Raw genomic sequence first — 18,823 nt, forward strand, 5'->3', positions numbered from 1 at the left:
AAGGATTTTTAAGCGCACAAGAAAACGGAAAGAATTGAGTTCAGTTTAATTTTACAATTAGACATTCCAGTGCAAAGCAAATCGACCGGAAAATAACATTTGAAACTATTTATAAATCCTTACCATTTTGCCGATGGCGAGACAGTTCCATATTCTTCGACAAAATAAACGTATGCGCATGACAATCAACACTGTCGCGGTCAAGCTGTCCCGTTGTCCCGATGCTTCGGAATAGTAAACAAAGCTTTTCTTATGGCCAGCCTCGCTCACAGCGGAGAAATCTAAGCATCACTCGATATGCTTCATGGATCATGTTTCCCATGTTCCCTTCTTACGCTACGATCAACTTGGCACGAAGAACAGCAAAACAGATAAACTAATACCCTGGATAAACATTTTAAAATTTTTGTTTGCTTGCCTCTTTGCATGCCACACTCGGAACGAAACGGTGACTAACCACTCACTACCATCCCCACCAAGAGTCTCCTGGTGTATGTAGCTTCTTGGCTCACTGGCCACCCTCACGTACGTGTGTGGTGTAGAACACGGCTGTTCTACTCAATGCACACAAATGTTGAGCGAACCCGCGAAACGGAAATGTGTTGATTTAGGAAGCAAACAATGCAAAACAGTAGCAAACAACATTTGCCATTGAGTCCCGGTGCTGTGTGATCGGTTTTGTTGTTGTATGTTGCTTCCTGTTTTTTTTTTTTTGTTGTTGCCTCCATTCTCAATACACATTTTAGTGCTGGGAGAATAACAGATTGCAGGATTTTGTGACGATTTGATGGTAACTGAGGGACTGACGGAAGTGGTTTATTGATCTTGAACACGATTCGGAAGTGAACCGGACAGTTGCAATCGAATATTTGGCAACATATTTTCATATTTATTCCATCCTGTTATTCGAAACTTATTGAATATATTGTGATAAAGAGATAATTCCCGATAATTAATCGGGAATGAATACATTAAATATTTCAATATTCCATTGTTAATTCATATACTGAAAATTCTAGATCATAGTGAGATAGTTAAGAGACTAAAATATTGAATGAACACTCATAGTTTGTCAAAGTGAGAACTCTTAATGGGAGAAGAGATTGAAAAGAGTCTGGAGATGCTATTCAGAACTCCACATTAGAAGCCCTTGTTGGTTAGGATGTACAGCCAGCAACTACTATCGAATCGCACAGGATATCTAGCCATCTAGCCTTATTTAGCAAAACTAAAGCCAGAACTTATGTTCAGTCAATTCAATCAATAAAATAATGAACATTTTTAATATTGCTATGCCATTATGTCGCACGATCGTCACGTCCCAAGTTTGACACATCCGTGTCACAACACGGGCGACAATATTAATTGCAATCTCACCAAACAGCGTTGCGCGTACATGAAAGAACGCAATTATAAGTTTGCATCCACCAGCAGCAACACTTAGCCTGATCTGGTGCTTGATCTCAAATTAAATATGAAGCATTTCTAATTGTGTAACTTCCACAGATGGGTCTGCCCGTAGTGTGCAATTAATTTTAATTAATCGCTCGCACGGTAGTAAGCTCGGGTAAGTGTTGCAAATTTTACCAATTGCTGTTTGAATATTGCCTTCCCAACCGGCCCGGCCTGGGATAAATTGAGAGGCAACTCATTTAGTTTCTTTCTCGTGCAGGAAACCATTTAGCGATGAAAGGATCGCCGAGAACAAAGATCAAAGACGGAAGTGATTCCAACCGTTTCCCACCGTTGCTTAACAAACTTGCTCTACTTCTTGCGTAACTTTGACCCGTGGGACCGGTGTGGAGTGCCGCGCGCTTGGTTTAGAACTTTCACAACAATGAAAAAGCAATCAAACCCAGCTTAGATAATCCGCCAGCCTCCGATACCGGATGGAAGGGGTGTGCCAGTTGTCCTCAACGTGACTTGTCGCTTGTGGAGCAGGTTGTTTGGTTGGTGGTCCCTGGGAGATTTCCACACAGCCACTTGGAACGTGGAAACCCTTTCGCTAGGAAACGGCTAGCGGTTACGATAAACGCCATCAGTATCTCCAAGACACAGGGCGACATTGTAATGGACTGAAAACGAGTGCGCAAGGTTCGCAGAAAGGAGAAAAAAGTAGATGCTCTATTGGAATGACTTTTGGAAACCAACCTGTCGACTATCTGGGTTTTGCAATCATTTTTTTTTTATTTTCAGATTTTCCAGATCAACCGTGGTCGCCATCCGTTGCGGGACGACTATTTGGACGGATTTTCCATTTCATCGCCGATGACAATCGTTTCACCAGCCATCCCCCCGCCACCCGGGACACCGGGACAATCAGACAACAGACAACCGACCTTGGTGGACGGGAACCGAACACAGGGCAGTAAAAAAACAGCCCACCCCGGAAAACCTCTGGTAAAGCGGATTGCGTTTATTTGTCTACCCACAGTGGGCGCCCATGGTGGCCACCTTCATTCACCCCACGGTGTGGCTTCTCTTCACAGCATGGAGTGTCCTGCAGCTGATAACGGCGGGAAGGGATGGGAGGGAGACCAGTTTAACGATAATGCCCACTGTCCTTGCCTTTGGGGCAGCAAAATTGGTGCTTCACAGTTTACGACCGACGGATTTTCCGCTGACTCTGGCAAGAGTGGAGTGTGAGTTGAGTGTATGTGTGTGTGTGCGGGTGTGTGTTTTTTGGTTTTCACTTTTTGCAAGTAAATTGGATTGGTTTTTATGTTTGAAGAGGTTTTTTTTTCATAATCAAAAGAATGTAATGCGATTTTTTGTTTTATTTTGTGAAGCAACCAGATGGGAATATAACAGGACATTTGGTAAAGGACATTTGGGAAATGTGTAAAATCAGTACGTTTCTATGCTGACAGATAATCGTACGGTGGTTTAACAGTGCCACAAACCATCGCCATCCAGCTACATCAACATTTTCTAGCTCTGATTGTCCAAACGCAATTCTTGTCTGTACTGTTAGCTACTCAAGAGTTGTGACTGGACATCCGTGGCTCGAAAGCGGTTCTCAACGGATACAGTGTGGAGTGTAAAAATGAAGTGAACTTTTGATAAAAGTGTTTTAATACAAATGTTACTACCAATAAAATGCTCTCCTAACTCATGTTAACAATTATTTCATCATACACAATTTATTAGAGACTGGGAACGTTCACGATCGCTCTGCTATCACAACTTTAATACCTGGACCTAATGTTGCCAATTAATATCACATTATTATCCAAAACAGGAGTCAAATCATTAGTGTAAGTATTTCCGATCAAACAAGAAGCATTCTTCATCTCTTTCTATCGCTTAACTTCCTCATGGTTGTTTCGTTGTGACAAAATCCCCCGGAATTCTTCATTTTTCATGTATGTTGCCGAAAGAGCTTCATAATTACATGAAGAACTTCTTTCCCATACAAACGTATATACTAAACATGATATAGTGCACGTATAGAGTGTTTCTTTATCATTATTAAAATAATATTATCTGGCCGTTTTGATGAAAACATGTATAGAATTTTCCTGTAGATCTTGTCATGGGGGAGAATGGTGATAACAAAAATTTCACAGTGATAACAAAACAGGTTGAAACTGATTTGGAAAGTAGTATGAAAGCAATATGAAAGTTGAAAGGATTCAGATGATATGCCACACGTTCACCGTAACTAAACAGTCGCCACACAAGTAAAGTGCTTGTTACATAATTGCCCACGTGTTTTTGAGGCTGTCTGTTTGCTTGTCAAAGATGTACAGATCTAGGAGGCGCATATCGTAACCAACAATACCCAAAGAGTGCTTAAACTTCCCAATGCAGCTAGGTTCTGCCTAAGAAACACTGCTCTTGGAAAAATGTACAGGATAAGTAGTCAACTCACACAATTAAAACAGAATATCGGAGTTGTAAGATGTAACTTTTGTCCATTCTCTACAAGACTGTCGAGTCCACTCGTTCATTGATTGCTGATATTGTGAGAACACCTTCAGTTATCCACCCGACAGCATAACACTAAGCGTCCGAAATGCTGTCTCGTATTTCGTAACGTGTCTTTTTTTTTTATTCAATAAGAACGGCCAGGCCGTATTGCTGTAACGTGTCTTATATCACATACGAAATATAAAATCCAAATGAACTCCATTTGTTTTAGGGAGTAAAAATAAAAAAATTAAATAAATAAACATCATCGAACAGTCTAGTGTGTAGTTGACCAATAAATTTATCTTCGAACTCGCGATGTTTTGCGATGTTTTGTGTATCGCGAACATGAAGTACAGGCCAAAACTAAAAAAATCTCTACAGTCATCTTCAAAATGTTTTCACAGACAGTAACGCAAATTAACTTTTCGACGATAATATAACTATTTCCATAGAACATAGTTTGGTCATTGTTGCGTTACATCGCTTTTCATACTCTTTTTTTCAATTATTACATGAATTGTACTTTCGCTTACATGAGTCGATCAGGTACCTGAAATGCGTTTCCCACTGTAGGCCGATTTGTTTATCTTTTACACCCGCACCCGGCGAACACGCCTACATACACACGCACGCACGCACAGCATCCGGAGAGAACGATAAGGAGGAGTTGCAAGAGCAACGCTAATGTAAGCATGAAAATCATCCATATGCGAAACAAATGTTGATTCCATGTTTGTAGAAAACGTGTGTGCGTTTCTTTCTGCTGCTGGCAATCTGACGACCGGGGCACGTTGCTGTTTGCCAGCGGACGCTGCACTGTGTTACGTTTAAGCTTGGCTTGTGGGACTCATAGTAAAGCTTCAGAATCGTTCGAAGTGATCTTGCAAGATGTCGATCGCCGTACGTTGGGCAAAGCGTCGCACATTCGTCACGGTAACGATCGTGATCGGGCTATACTACTTCCTGTCCTCATTTTACAACAAGTACCACATCAGCACCATCATCCCGCACACCAAACCGGAAGACGTGTGGGAGTTTGTGGCCGATTTTAGTCGGATGAAAAAACTTAACCCAACTATGTAAGTGACGATCGCACACGTCCAAATGGTTCCTCGCGGCTGGAATAATCAGGACAAATAACGGGGCTTTACATTGCAGATTAAACTTCCGTGTGATTGCCGATCACGGGAACTTTGAGCACTGGAAGTATTCGGTGGAGTACAACGAACGGTTATCACACTGGCCGCACACGTTTAACACCGCCATCGGACATTACTCGGTGCGGAGGCTGCCAGAATCGGAAGGTGGTCAATATTCGGTTGCCTCCACGCACCGAACGTGCTTTCTGTTGGGTTTGTTTTGCGGTCAGTATGGATTGTGGCTCTTTAAAAGAAGGACAATTTAATTGTTGGTCCCATTTTCTCTTACCGTGTCTTCCCAGTGAACTCAAAGGGTGAGTTTAAGATGTCACGCGTCCACCAACAAGATACATACTGCGAGGAGACGGTGCACTACCAATGTCCTTTCTTCTTCGGTCGGTTCTGTCGACGGGAGGTCGAATTTCAAAGGCAAGCCATCATGGAGAACTTGAAGCAACAGTTTTATCAGAAAGTGTTCGGACATTGAATATATCTACAATAATAAATAAAGTAATACAAGCCGGAAAGTATGTAAAGTAGCGTTATTTGAACCATAAAGTAAAGATCGTCTTATTATGAATACTTTCGATGCGAAGGAAATTAATTTTAATAAAACTAAACTATAACGTAGGTGAATACATTGTCTTGCGGGGAATTCAAAGTTGTAGCCAAAGCATACGGCCTGTTTTGTTGCTTATTCTATAAACATGGAACATAAAAGTACATGTATACACCTACTATTTTCAAATTTCATTTGCACGTCTGCAAAATTCCTTCAATTTGACTCCAAAATGATGTCATGCCTAACTAAATCTACCCAGAGTTCTTGGTAAAATCTATAAAAGAGGACGAAAGCTATACACGAAAAATACCTAAACTCCACAACATATGGTACACTCTTACTTTAACACATTAAAGTAATTGAATTGCTAAACAAATATTTTAAAATATCCATTGGCCTTCCCTACTCGATCATCTCCTCGAGGCTCTCCGCTGGCTGGAGCGGCCTCTCTTCGTATCAGTAACAGTTTGAAACAAATCGTCCAGCTTGCGGCGCCTTTTAGCGTCCCGGACAATCGGGGTCGTTCCTTTGGGAACGGCATTAGCTCTACTGCATCCACTACTACCTCCCCGCCTGTTAGGTGACTGTCTACTAGTGCTGGGTGTGTTTCCTCCACTAGCGGGTGAAAGAGTCACCTTTCGAAGGCTTTTGCCCAACCATCCACGGCCGGGAGAAACGCCCTGATTCAATGCACCGCTCGGTGGTGTCTTTTGACACACGACGGCCCGATTCAGGACGTCCGATTTCGGTGTGCTAACAGTGTCATTCGCGAGATCTATAATGCATCCGACCGTTTCGTCCACGAACTGGACATCCTCGTCGGTGGAATCGTCCAGGTTCACCAGCTTCAACGAAGCATTACCATTCGCTTCTCCGTGCACCGCGATTCGATTAGGAAAGGCGTTATTTTTCGTAATTTCAAACACATTATCCACATTCTCGCCGGTGACTAGGGAATCGGCAAACATGTCCACCGATGAAATGTTGTTCGGCTCCGGTTGCGATTCGCCTTGTCCATTTGCCAGTGGACCGAACATTAGCTTCGATATCGGTGTACTGATGGACGGTAGCCTACGGAGCGCTATGCTGGGCGACGGTATTCTCTCACCGATCGTACCGATCGGCGCCACCGTGCGAGACGAGGCCAACAGCTCCATCAGCGAGATGTCATCCTCTGTATCGGAGGTGATGGAATTTAAAGATTTCGTATCATGGTCCGAATCGTCAAACAGTGCAGGCGATTTTGGCGATTTACGCTGCTGTGAATCGGAAGAGCTGATCACGATTTCGGCGACCGGGGGAAGTGGCTGTCCATTTGGTATGCTTTCCACGCTCAGCGATGAACTGGAGGATTTTAGCTGGCCCTGGTTTCGGAGGAACTTTTCGATCGGAAATCGATACCGCTCCGTTGCGAGTGCTGGTTGGAACGGTTGGGACGAGGAGTACCCATGGCTGGATATCTCCTGACCGAACTGCACGTAACCCTGGGAGTCGGACGCCGTTTCGGGGATGGTTGAAGAATCGATCTCGGGAATGGAATAGTTTTCCGACGGTGTGTCCGATTCGACACGTAAAGCTGGCATAAGTTCTGTGTTTGTTTCGTTCGGTTCAAACAGTGGTTCGCTTTCGGTGTAGTGTAGTGGAACCGCTTCAAACGCATGATCCGGGGAGTTCTCTTGTGTCAGTTCCAGCCGTCCACAGCGAATCGGCGAGTGTGTTGTATCATCTTTCTCTCTGCCACGTGCAACACCCATTGCTTCCGGTGTCATTGTTTTACTCGATATTTCTTCTCCGCCCGATTGCGTAGAATTGTTACGCCCTTCAGAAGGTTCCCGTTGCGATGTTACAATAGCTGGAATGTCTATTTCATTCGCTATACTCCACGCTTGATAACTTTCCATAAACTGTCCCCTCTCAATGAGTGGAAGCGTTTGACGATAACTGCTAGAGTACCGTCTTAGGATAAATCGTCTCGTACACAGATACAGCTTGTAACTATCTCTTTGCGATCGTCGCTTGTTTTGCTGTTCGATCACCGTTAGAAGATGATTCGTATCTCGTGGGTAACAAAAATCTAGCCGCTTTATCAACACATCCAGCCGGTCGAGCAAATCAATGGAGCAAACAAAGATGTATCGCTTTACCGCCAGTGAACGAAGCGTTTCCAGCTGCTTATCGCTCATAAATCGCCGGGTTTCGTCCACCACCACGTACTGCCAATCGGTTCTCCGTAGCGTCGATTGTTCTTCGCCCGCATCCAGGTACGATTTTATGTGCACTTTGCTGCGTAACGACGGTGCTAACGCATCCAAATGGTACGTCCAGTGGTACAGCCGATCGCGGTCGGGGCACAAGATTAGCGATCGATCTTCGCTTACAGCCAGGGCGGATAGGAATGCCACCGTTTGGTAACACTTGCCGAGGCCTGATTCATCGTTCAAGAAAATTCCGGTATACTGCAATAAAAGTGACAACACTGCATGAATCATTCCGAACCGAGGAAAGGTCACATTTCGCTTACCTCACGCAGCTGAGTGTACAGGAAGCGAACCGCTTCGAGTTGATGGATGGCAAGTTTGGACACTAGCTCCCGATGCACCCGATACTTACGCGAACCGTCCAGATAGAGATGCTGGATCGGCGTCCACCGTTGAACCATTGAACGGTTGCTTTATGAGCGCCACCCGAGCAACCGAACCGTTGGTGGAGTTATTCACTGCATGATGAGCTGACCGGCTGGGAGTGATTTAATGACCCTTTGGTCCTTTAATCCTTGCCATTTAAACGCGGGAAGCCAAACCCTTGGACAGCTGTTTTGCGCCCTTTGTTTATGTTTACCTTCCCAAACAGCACACGGTTTTGCGCAGTGCCATTTTGACGTGTGGAATTTCTATGCAATTTCTAAGCAATTCGTTCAGTGGTGTGGAGTTCAGCCATTTATTTGATTTTTCGTATTTAGACGAACATAAGGTATTTTGAATTGTTTTAAAATAAAGCAAAGAATAGTACCAGTGTGTATTTAGCATTAAAAATTATCTTGTTATGTTAGCTAGCATTTAATGAAACAAATAAAAACGAGGCTGTTCGACACCTTTGCAAAAAGCAGTGCAAGCCGCCGCTGCCATTAGCCAAGACACACTTTTGCATATTATTTAGCCGCTTTTAGCGAAGACACTGGTCATGCCTTTTTTCTAATTTGCCAATGATGTTTTCTTTCTGCTTTCGGTTTGATCAAATGTTTCACATGTTTATCAAATACTTTGGTTAGTTTATTAGTTCAATTGAGTATAAGGCTCGATTGGTTGTATAAGCTACGAAAAGGAAAATAAATTAGTCAGTCAGTTTGAACACGATCCATCATCTGTACCGCCAGCGTGGTATGGAAGAATAGCAACCGTTCTTATTTGGTTACATGGACCAACTCGGCGCGTTTACGTTCGAGCTGATGCTCGTGGTACTTTAAATCTGCCTGTGTCGTGTTCCAACCCAGGTACATGAACACACTCCAAACGATGGCAAGCATCAAACGATCGATCGTCATGCCATTGGTGAACCACAGCACGATCGAGAGCGCAACGAACGACGGATGGCGGTAGCGCTTGTAATAGTCTTGTAATTCACGCGACTTGTAGGACATTGTCGGGGCCAGATCGTTGATGTCGTAGTAAACTTGCTTGTACCCCAACAGTTCCGGTAAATCAACCATCAAGCTTCCGCCGTACACGACAATCCAGCACATCACGTGCGTTCCTACCATCAACCACCAGAGTGTTGGGTTTTCTTCGACGTCAAAAAACCAAAGCATGTACTGAGTTGGTGAAGACTTCCAGTTTTTAATCAAAAGCTACAAAAAGGAACATTATGTTAGTTAGGCGGCTTGGCTTCGCACCGTACAAAACTCACCAACAAACAGTACGACGAAGATATATTGTACAGGCTCCGTTCGGCCAGTTCGAGTCCGATCGCTTTCCAAACACGTTTCACCACATCAGCCCGCATGGCACTGTGCTGCAGCACGAACAGGACCACCCAAATCGTGTTGAAAAATAGCGGAAACAGAGCTGCACGTACTTCGGTACGGATTGTCGGAAAGGCTTGGGTCGACGGTTGGGTGCGGCTGGGCGTTGCCAGGAAAATGCCAAGCTTTCCCACCGAGTAAAACACGGAAATGAAGGCAAGCAGCGATAGCACGGAGGAAACAAGTTGCTTAAACGATAACATTTTCTAGCCACGGAGAAGAACCCACTCTTCTAGCACTGTTTTGTAATAATGGAACTGCTGTTTTGTTTTGTTTACCCACAGCGGAGCAATCTTTCCTTCTCTTCTTCTTCCCGTCAATAAAGCCGAGAATGGAGAAATGAACGGGTGTTGTAAACCTGCCGCACCTACCCGAAACTGACAGCATGCCCAACTACCAATTTCAACTGGGGAAATTTACTGCACGCTTGAAACATTTCCTAGCATCATTTCAGGTTGAAATGTTTCTTTTTATTTCAAATGAAATTGAATGTTTGAAAGGTTTCACAATGACGAAGAATTTTTAAATTGGGATTATTGAGGGTTGATTATGGCAATTTATCTTTGTTTATTTATCTTATTAACAAACGAAAAATGTGGAACGAATGGATAATTTTGATGGTGCATGTTCAAAAACGTTTGAGTCCGAAAACCATTTGAGTACCGTGAATTTACAGGTATTTCACCTTTAGTTTTACAGATTTAACAATCATTTTTACATATTGGAGTAGGATCTTGCACATGGTAAGATGAAAGTGAATCTGTGTAATGTAACTTTCAACTGATTTACAAATACTGCGTATTTTGAGAACAGCATGTACAATGAAATTTAAAACAAGGATATTTCGGAAATATTTCAAAAATACTCCGTTTTGAAATTACCCGTGTTGTCCCACTGTGAACTGAGCTACATTTTCCCCTTAGTGTCAAATCCTACAGCATTCTCCTGCCTTCCCCTTTATTCGGTGCAATTCAAACGCGCACACACATTCACACGCCCGCAACACGTCAAAAAGCGTTTTCTCCTGTTTCGGTGCGATTTAGCTTTTTTGTTTGGATTTTTTTGTTTCATCGACCGCTTGATTGGAGTTTGATTTTAACCATTGCTGACCGGGAAGATTTAACGGTCAAACGTGTGATAAGCGACATCTGTGCCGGCACTGCACAGCCCGCCAAACGCCCGCCAGCCGCTGGTTTGCATGGTGCCGTTACGGACGCGACCTAAACAAAGGATTCCCCTTCGTGCGGGCAGCAACGATTGTGCTGGACCGGCTGCCGGGAGGAGAGTGATCGGCAGGGGAAAGGACGTATGCGTCCATCTGCTTGCAGGATAACGGTCAGATCGACGCACGATACCACTGACTGACGACACTACGCAACGGCGCACAGGTAAACACAACCATCAAGGATACGGCACCCCTCATCCGGCAATCATTGTTCGATGGCAACAAGCAACTACGAGGAGCTCGGAGTGATTGGCACAGGTACGGCGTCTAGCGAAAACATGGCCGCCGGCAGCCGCAGCCGGTTGTGGAAAGGATCATTGACTCTCATCTTTTCATCATTTGTAGGGGCCTACGGTACCGTTTACCGGGCACGGGATCTGAAGAATTCCGGCACAATCGTCGCACTAAAGAAGGTCCGTGTTGCACTAACCGAGGATGGTGTGCCGATGTCCACGTTACGGGAAATTTTTATGCTCAAACAGCTCGACACATTCGGGCATCCGAATGTGGTAAAGTGAGTATGCGTGAAACAACAGCCGGCAACAGGTGGTTGCTGGGGAATGGTTGGGCTGTGATGGCCGTAGTATGTGTATCCTGCCGGTCCTTACTGTGAGCTAACTGGTGCTTCTGTTTTGTGCGCAGGCTCCTGGATGTGTGTCAAGGGCCGCGATTAGAACGCGAAGGACAGCTGGTACTGTTCCTGGTATTTGAACATCTCGATCACGACCTGGATGAGTACATGAAGCGTTTGCCACCGAAGGGCATGTCACCGAGCACGATTCAGGTATGTTTAGCACCGCAAGGTCTAACAGCGAGACAGAGAGTGTTGAATTATTCGCCATAAGTAGACATGTTTCCACAACCAACGCTTGTACGATCGTTTGCCAAGACGGTGGCGGGGTTGTGCCACCATGCGAGAAATGGAAGGAACTGACATGGACAAGATTTCAACGAAAGCGAAAAGACGAACGCCCCAATTCTCCAGGGTATCGAATTCTTCCAGACGACACTGCTCGGATGCATGTCATTGAATGAATGTTTTAGAAGCAATTTGAAGAAATCAATTTAGTTTAACTAGCGTGGAATAGATATGAGTTGGTGTGTAGGAAAGTTATTTTCATTTCAGGATATAAAGACATTTGTTTTCCCACAGACCTGTGACAATTCGCGCTTCTTCGGGGCGCCTTTCTTAATTTATATGAACGAACGCTCGATCGATCATGATGAGCCGAATTCAAGTTAATAAGATGCAATGTATGCTCTCCATGTGAAAGGTGGCTTTTGGAGGGTTTCCTCATAAATATCCCCCTTGCTTCTTCCTCTTCTTCTTCTTTACCGGCAGAACAACCTCAAGAGTCTGTCATGTCAGGCGTTCTTTGACTTTATTTACTAGTAGCTAGATAGTTATTCCGTACATCGGTGCGTATGGAGGTTTGTTCCGGATGGAGAGAGCTTTTTCCATGCAACGATGATCCCGGATCGCTAGGGATCACAATCCCCATACAAGGAATCACTTTTTCCATATAACGATGATCCCGGATCGATAGGGATCAACGGCGCTGTTCAACAGTGATCCCGGATCATTCGATCGCATATCATAGGATTGGATCAGATTTTTCAAGCCTGGATCGGATCGGATCAACCGATCCACCTCCAACTTCTCATCACTACTATGGTTATCCGAATACTAGTCTAGTTAAATAACTTGTATCGATACCTTACCTTAGTTCTGTTAATCTTAAAGTAATACGTTACGTTTTTATTACAAATAATACATGATCTAAACATCCTTTCTTTCCTTTCTGTAGCGACTATCGGGTGAAATGCTTACCGGTATCGACTTCCTGCACTCACACCGCATCATCCACCGGGACTTGAAGCCACAGAATCTCCTCATCTCGAGCGACGGTCACCTGAAATTGGCCGACTTTGGTCTGGCGAAAACGTACGACTTTGAGATGAAGCTAACGACAGTGGTGGTAACGCTGTGGTACCGGGCACCTGAGGTATTGCTTGGCGAAGCGTACAACAGCTCGGTGGACATCTGGAGTGCGGGATGCATCATTGCGGAAATGTTTCAACGGCAAGCCTTATTCCCCGGGACGGCCGAATGCAATCAGCTGGAGAAAATATTTGAGTAAGTACTGTGGTGCCCACTCACATCCATCCTGTGGCCTTCATATGACTATACGATTTCAACTAGATTAACCGGTCGCCCAACGGAAGCTCAGTGGCCGAAAGGGATCTCGATCGTGCGGGAAAATTTTCGTCCCACGAAGCGGCGGGAACCGCGCGAGTTCTGCCCGAAGCTGTGTGATAATGCGAACGATCTGCTAAGAAGCATGCTCGCCTACAACCGACACGAACGGCCGTCCGCGAGACAGTGCCTTAATCATGCCTACTTCACACAGGAACCGATGCCGACATAAACAATGCACGGGCAGATAACGAGAAACGTTGAACGAAAGCATTCACAAACACGCGTTGCATGCAAGGAAGGAAGAAGGAGCGAAGGATGCATGCAACGAGGAAGCAATGTGATGCCGCAGCAGGATCACACATTAGTCCGTAAGCATACATACCTATCTACCTAGAACTAGAGACTAGAGTAACCGACTGCCAACGAAATTTCATACTGCTACGAGATCTTATGATAATATTTGGTATTTCCGCTACACCGTTACACAGCCATGAATTTTCTTTTGTTTTTACATTTTGTTCGATATTTTTAGGTTGTAAGTTGCAAAAAAAAAAAAAAAAAAACAAGGGACAAGCTAAAACGGAACCACACAACCGGTTGGTTAGTAGAAAGGTTTTGATCTTTTGTGTTCGATTTCAAACTGAAAAAAAACGCTCAATGGATTTCACTATGTTTACAACATTATTCAATATGTATATTACAGTCCGTTGCCGCTTGGGGGGCAACATTTAGCGGCGACGGGCTGTGCAATTTCCCGTCATGTAAATTGAACTTGTTTTTTTTCGATATACTACATGTAGGGTGTAAGAAAGTGAATTTTATCCCATATTTTAATAAAATTAAATGAAATCATTCAGCTCCCAGTGGTTAGATCGGTTGACTGATATTGTAGATTTGAGATTAAAGCAAAAACGCTGCACTCCTTGTCGGATGTGTTTCTTTCTCGCTATCCAAAAAGAACACCCCCGAATGTCTCGATAGTGTTTTGAACAGATATCCTTTTTTGTTTTTATTCATACATTTTGATAATACTCGAAAATACTGATTTCACAGTCGCTTGGTACATATGTTTCCCTTTTTTTGTCACACACACACACACACTTACACTTACATACTGATCGTGAATCCGTTTTGTTTTGTGCACTTTTAATTGTCCGTTATAGATTTTAGTTGTTGGTGGTGGGTGGCACCTGTTACTGGTTATCTTCTGTTCGTTTCTTGTTCCCTTCCACCACCATTTTACTGCTCATGATGGATGGTTCTTTTTTTGGGGGACTTTTCATTTCTGTTTCGTTTTCAAACACGAATAGTATAAGTCTTATATGTTTTGAATGCGATTTTGTTTGCTGATGTTATTCTCTTGCTTCTTTATAGTGTTGTTGCGTTGCGATTTGATCGTAGGATTGATAACTCATTGATGCGCGCCATCACCGCATTGCTAAACATACCCGCACCATTCTAATTGCATGTATGCATGTGTGTGTGTGTATATATATAAATATAAATGTATATAGTTTATGGTAGTTGTACAACATTGAGTTAAATTCTTTGATTTCCAACAATTAAAATCCGGCATTCCAGCGAAGGAAAAAACGTATATTAGCTAAAAGAGTAAAAACACAATTCCGTTCCGCTTCTTTCATTTCATTTTGCGTACACGTGTACCAAAGAACGCGGCCATTGCAGCCACCCCACATCATACGCCGGTTATCACGGTGGTTAGATGTTTGTTTCTGGTTGATGGTATTAAAAAAGTGGTGTACAGAAAAATATACATATACCAGTATATGTGTGTGGCCGCGCAGTTTAGCATTAAACAATAGTTCTTTGGTTTTTGTGTTTGTGTGTGTTGGTTTTTTGTTGCTCCGCTTTGCTATACTTGCCGCGTCAGTATGTAAAGTATGCTGAATCAACCCTCAAAACCCTTACGCAGTAGCTATGCCGCGGCTATCGCAGTAGTTTGTAGTAGCGATGGCAAATGGAACGGACAGCGGAAAAGGGGGATTAAAACACGTTAGACTATCCCGGGTGTTTTGGCTCCATCTTCTGCTTTCTTGTTCTCTCTTTGTCCGTTTGATCCTCTCTGATCGTGCACATCCGCATCTTCCAATACAATACTGCTAATCGATTGTTATCGGCATTTTTGATTTTTATCTAATTCTCACACTTGCCGGCGCTTAATCGCTTTTGTGGAGCGAGTCAAATAGTTGTACTGCTTGTAAGGATTTGTTAGTTTTGTGATGATGATCGATGATCGTAGACCTCCGTTAGGCTAATGAGTGGTAAAGGAAGTTGTGACTGTAAGTAAAATGGATGCATCTTTGCTAGTGTCGGGTGAATCTGAATGAATTTTTAAACTATATGTTTGACTCTAGAGCTCAATTTTGAAGAGTCATAGACATTTGACGATTCCCAAAAGATTCATCACTCCTCGACTCCATGAAGGAATCATGATTTTATGGCTGCTTATGATTTCTGAGCTTCTGAAATAAGGAATGTAGTGAGAATTCTTCGAGAATTGAAGAATTTTTGGAGAGTTGACACAGAAGCTAAATGACTCTACTCAAAAGGTTCGTACGGATGACTCGTCTCAAAAGATCCATTAAGCACACCACTAATGATGATGTACCCTTCCTGTTCCTGTAGCAGCAAGCATCGTCTACGTGATCTAACGTGTATATGTGTGTGTGCGTGCTCTTCTAAAAAGTAGAATATCGTTTTCTATGCGATGATCGTGCGGTTTCAGCTACTACTATGTTGAACATTAGTCGGGTGAGTGATTTTTTTTACAAAATGGCGCGCGCTTGATGGAGTAGATCGCACTCGATCGATGAAACGGAGCCCGCGTGGTTGGAGAGGGTTAGGGAAATTTTGTTTAGTACTAGTTTAGGAAGGGTTCGTTTGTGTTTAGTTTCACTAGAAAAAGGCTGCTCTATACAGATAGTATGTGTGTATGTGTTACGATTGCCTAAAAGGTGAGTGTATATAAGGTTGCGTTCGTTTAGTTTAAGGAGTTTAGCTCTATCGTTTGCCACATTATCATATTAGAGTTTCGTGCGTTTTTTTTTGTGTTATAGCTTTACACACGTTTCGTTACAAAAGGGGCGTTGTACACCAACGCCTAAGAAGAAAACGAAATCAAGGTAGTCAGTTCCGCGGAGGTCTTAGTTACAATACGCTTTGCCCTCGGTACTCGGGTGGAGGATATCAGGAGCAAGCTGTTCAGGAAAAATGCAGATATATAAAGATGTGATAGAAAAAAAAGTATTCGCTATACAAAATAGAGCAGCTTGTTTGTGATAGCTTCCCGTTTTTTTTTCTGTCAGGCATCTAAGATGCCCCAGTAGAGTGTGTTGACAAATGTTCCATTCACTATCGAGGATGTATTAAACGTTCAGTAGGTACATCAAGAAACGAGACACTTATCAGTTCGCTTTGGTTTGTTCTAGATCGGTTTTGGTTGCTGTGAAGTGAAGTTCAATGTCCGCTCTCACTTTGTTCGGTTGAGGGACATTGCTATATGGATACGTAGGATGCACTAACTCCTGCACCACGACAATCACATTCACTCACTGTTTTCCTTTGGTTAGTTTAAAGCTTGGCCATTGTAGAAAATACGTTTGCGGAGGGCGCTACTCTGTACAGTTTGCTGCTGCCACTACCAAGGATATTGAAGGATGCATGAATTGTCATTGAAGCGCCTACTAGACTGATCCGTACGCTATGACTACTAAGGTTGATTAGCACATCTAAGCTCGACATTTACCATTTACACTAGTAAGTTTAACTGTAGTTGTTGAGTGTTGCTGCACTTGTATGCTTTGCGGTGTACGGTTGTGGTTGAGTGCTGAGAAACGGGGAGCGAGAGGGATGGGTTATACATGGGTTCTACAACATGTTCCGGTTAGTTAAGTGCTATATGTGGTACTTGTTGATATCTCTACACAGTGATAAAAACACACACGCATTAATACACAGTTCCTTGACGCGTGTACGCGTTGTAGTATACAGTCGGTTATTACAGTTCCCGAATGATAAGTGTGTTAGTCCCTTTTGCAGGGTTGGTTGTGTTTTATTCATTTCACAATAGGAAATTTGGTCTAGCGAAGTGTGTGCGTGCCAAATGTACACAACAAAAGATTGTTGTAGCAGAATGAGACAGGGAGTAAAGATGGGTGCGCCGTCTCTCGTAACACAAAAGCAAACATGTTGCGCGTTGATTTTTGGTTTGTTTGGTTTTTTTTTTTAAATTCAACTCTATCATGTTGCTTCCGTTCCTTACCGGTTGGCGACTTCCTAGAGTCATTATTCATTCATAAGAAAATGTCTGCAGTTTGTGAAAATTTACAGCTTAAAAGTTAATCGTCCGTAATGGATTTTTTGTTTGGTTTTTACTCGTTTCTCGTTGGTCATTTACTCGATGCTAGCAGGGCGTTACTCGTGCACACATTATGTATTCCACGTTCGTACTACTACCACTATTACCCAGTCATGAAGTACGCTCTCTCACACAACCCGTACGCTCGATTCTCGATCGTTCACAAATTTCGTTTGCCTTCACAGGGTGCAGCAAACGTTTTGCCTCCGTTCCGGCGTGAAGTAGTTCATTGTAGAAGACAGATCATTACAACTGTATAGTTCCTTACAAAGGTTTCCTTTATAATTGTATATAGAGTTCTACAACCATCTCTTGCTTGCTTCCTCACAACGATGGTCTATCAAATACGTCCCGTCTCTAACTGATTGATACGTGCCTTCAATCGATGCTTTGTGGCGGTACACACTGTAAAAAACTACCCCATATCCTTACGCTTACAGGTTGTTAGTACGTTAGTTCTCCCCACCGATCAATCCCGTCAGCAGCATCAATCCTTCACGCTCACGCAGCAAGCTTTGGCGCGGGAGTATTGGAATTGGTTGCATAAATAGTTTCCTTAGACGACGCCATTGCCCCTTAGTTGTACATTATATCGTTAAAAATACATTTTCCCTAGTAGTGTCATTAGCGGTTACGTTAATATTTAATTATGCGAGGTACGGAATGCCTGTACCCCGATCACCCATAGTACACTGATTACGAGAGACACAGCATGTGTCACACTACGCCTTAGCAATGATTGAGTTGTTCGACATTTATACGGTTGTGACTTTTAGTGAACGTCCATGTGTAAATGGTACGATGAAGGATTTCCTAGCAGGATGCTAATGGGCTATGCACACGCCGCACCCAGTACACGCGGTACAGTGAGTGGTATGTACATCTAAACTACGCTCAGCATTCTACGCTACACAAGGTATGCTTTGTAAGGATTTTGTTTTAGAAGGCAATGGTTGGCTATATAAAACACAAGAAACGATGCGAACGATGAAGTAATTTTAAATGTTGCATTAAGTCTTACAAGAGTTTGCCAGTGGTTTTGTTTGGTGCAATCTAACATGTATAAGTACAATATAAACTCTCTACCATGCGTAAATGTTGCGATCTATCATACCATCACTATCCTGTTCCTTGTGTGTGTGTGTTTTACTGGAATAATGCTTTGCATCAATGATAGTTTTGCTGCGTGTGTGTGTGTTTGTGTAGGTGTGTTTTATTGAGCTCTAGATGCCTTGGCAAGTCAAATTATTACTGCAAGTCCGAAGGTCCTTTTCTGGGGGGAATTAGGAATAAAATTCCAACCGCTACGTCATCAGCAACTTTCAAAGTCTGCTTTTGCTAGGGTTTTGGGCATTCCTTGTAGCCCTTTTCTTCGTGGTTCACATT

General features: G+C 43.3%; 4 protein-coding genes across 4 annotated transcripts; 2 read left to right on the top strand and 2 right to left on the bottom strand.

Annotated features, from left to right (window-relative positions):
• The first annotated feature begins 4,803 nt into the window (after window positions 1–4,803).
• LOC128714183 (uncharacterized) lies at window positions 4,804–5,541 on the top strand. Its single transcript, XM_053809059.1, has 3 exons — window positions 4,804–4,994; window positions 5,074–5,279; window positions 5,357–5,541. Exons 1-3 carry the CDS (start codon window positions 4,804–4,806, stop codon window positions 5,539–5,541), a joined length of 582 nt encoding a protein of 193 aa, XP_053665034.1.
• A 485-nt stretch (window positions 5,542–6,026) lies between these two features.
• Window positions 6,027–8,275, bottom strand: LOC128713183 (uncharacterized). The gene is made up of 2 exons (XM_053808044.1): window positions 8,138–8,275; window positions 6,027–8,072 (listed from the first exon to the last, which is right to left on the bottom strand). Exons 1-2 carry the CDS (start codon window positions 8,273–8,275, stop codon window positions 6,027–6,029), a joined length of 2,184 nt encoding a protein of 727 aa, XP_053664019.1.
• Window positions 8,276–9,016: 741 nt separating this feature from the next.
• Window positions 9,017–9,837, bottom strand: LOC128714598 (nurim homolog). Its single transcript, XM_053809471.1, has 2 exons — window positions 9,520–9,837; window positions 9,017–9,460 (listed from the first exon to the last, which is right to left on the bottom strand). The coding sequence occupies exons 1-2, from the start codon at window positions 9,835–9,837 to the stop codon at window positions 9,017–9,019; spliced, it is 762 nt and encodes a 253-aa protein (XP_053665446.1).
• Window positions 9,838–11,074: 1,237 nt separating this feature from the next.
• LOC128711258 (cyclin-dependent kinase 6) lies at window positions 11,075–13,288 on the top strand. Its single transcript, XM_053806125.1, has 5 exons — window positions 11,075–11,117; window positions 11,205–11,373; window positions 11,502–11,643; window positions 12,668–12,996; window positions 13,063–13,288. The coding sequence occupies exons 1-5, from the start codon at window positions 11,075–11,077 to the stop codon at window positions 13,286–13,288; spliced, it is 909 nt and encodes a 302-aa protein (XP_053662100.1).
• Window positions 13,289–18,823: the final 5,535 nt, after the last annotated feature.

This window comes from Anopheles marshallii, chromosome 3 (assembly GCF_943734725.1).
Source record: "Anopheles marshallii chromosome 3, idAnoMarsDA_429_01, whole genome shotgun sequence".
Taxonomy (NCBI): Eukaryota; Metazoa; Arthropoda; class Insecta; order Diptera; family Culicidae; genus Anopheles; species Anopheles marshallii.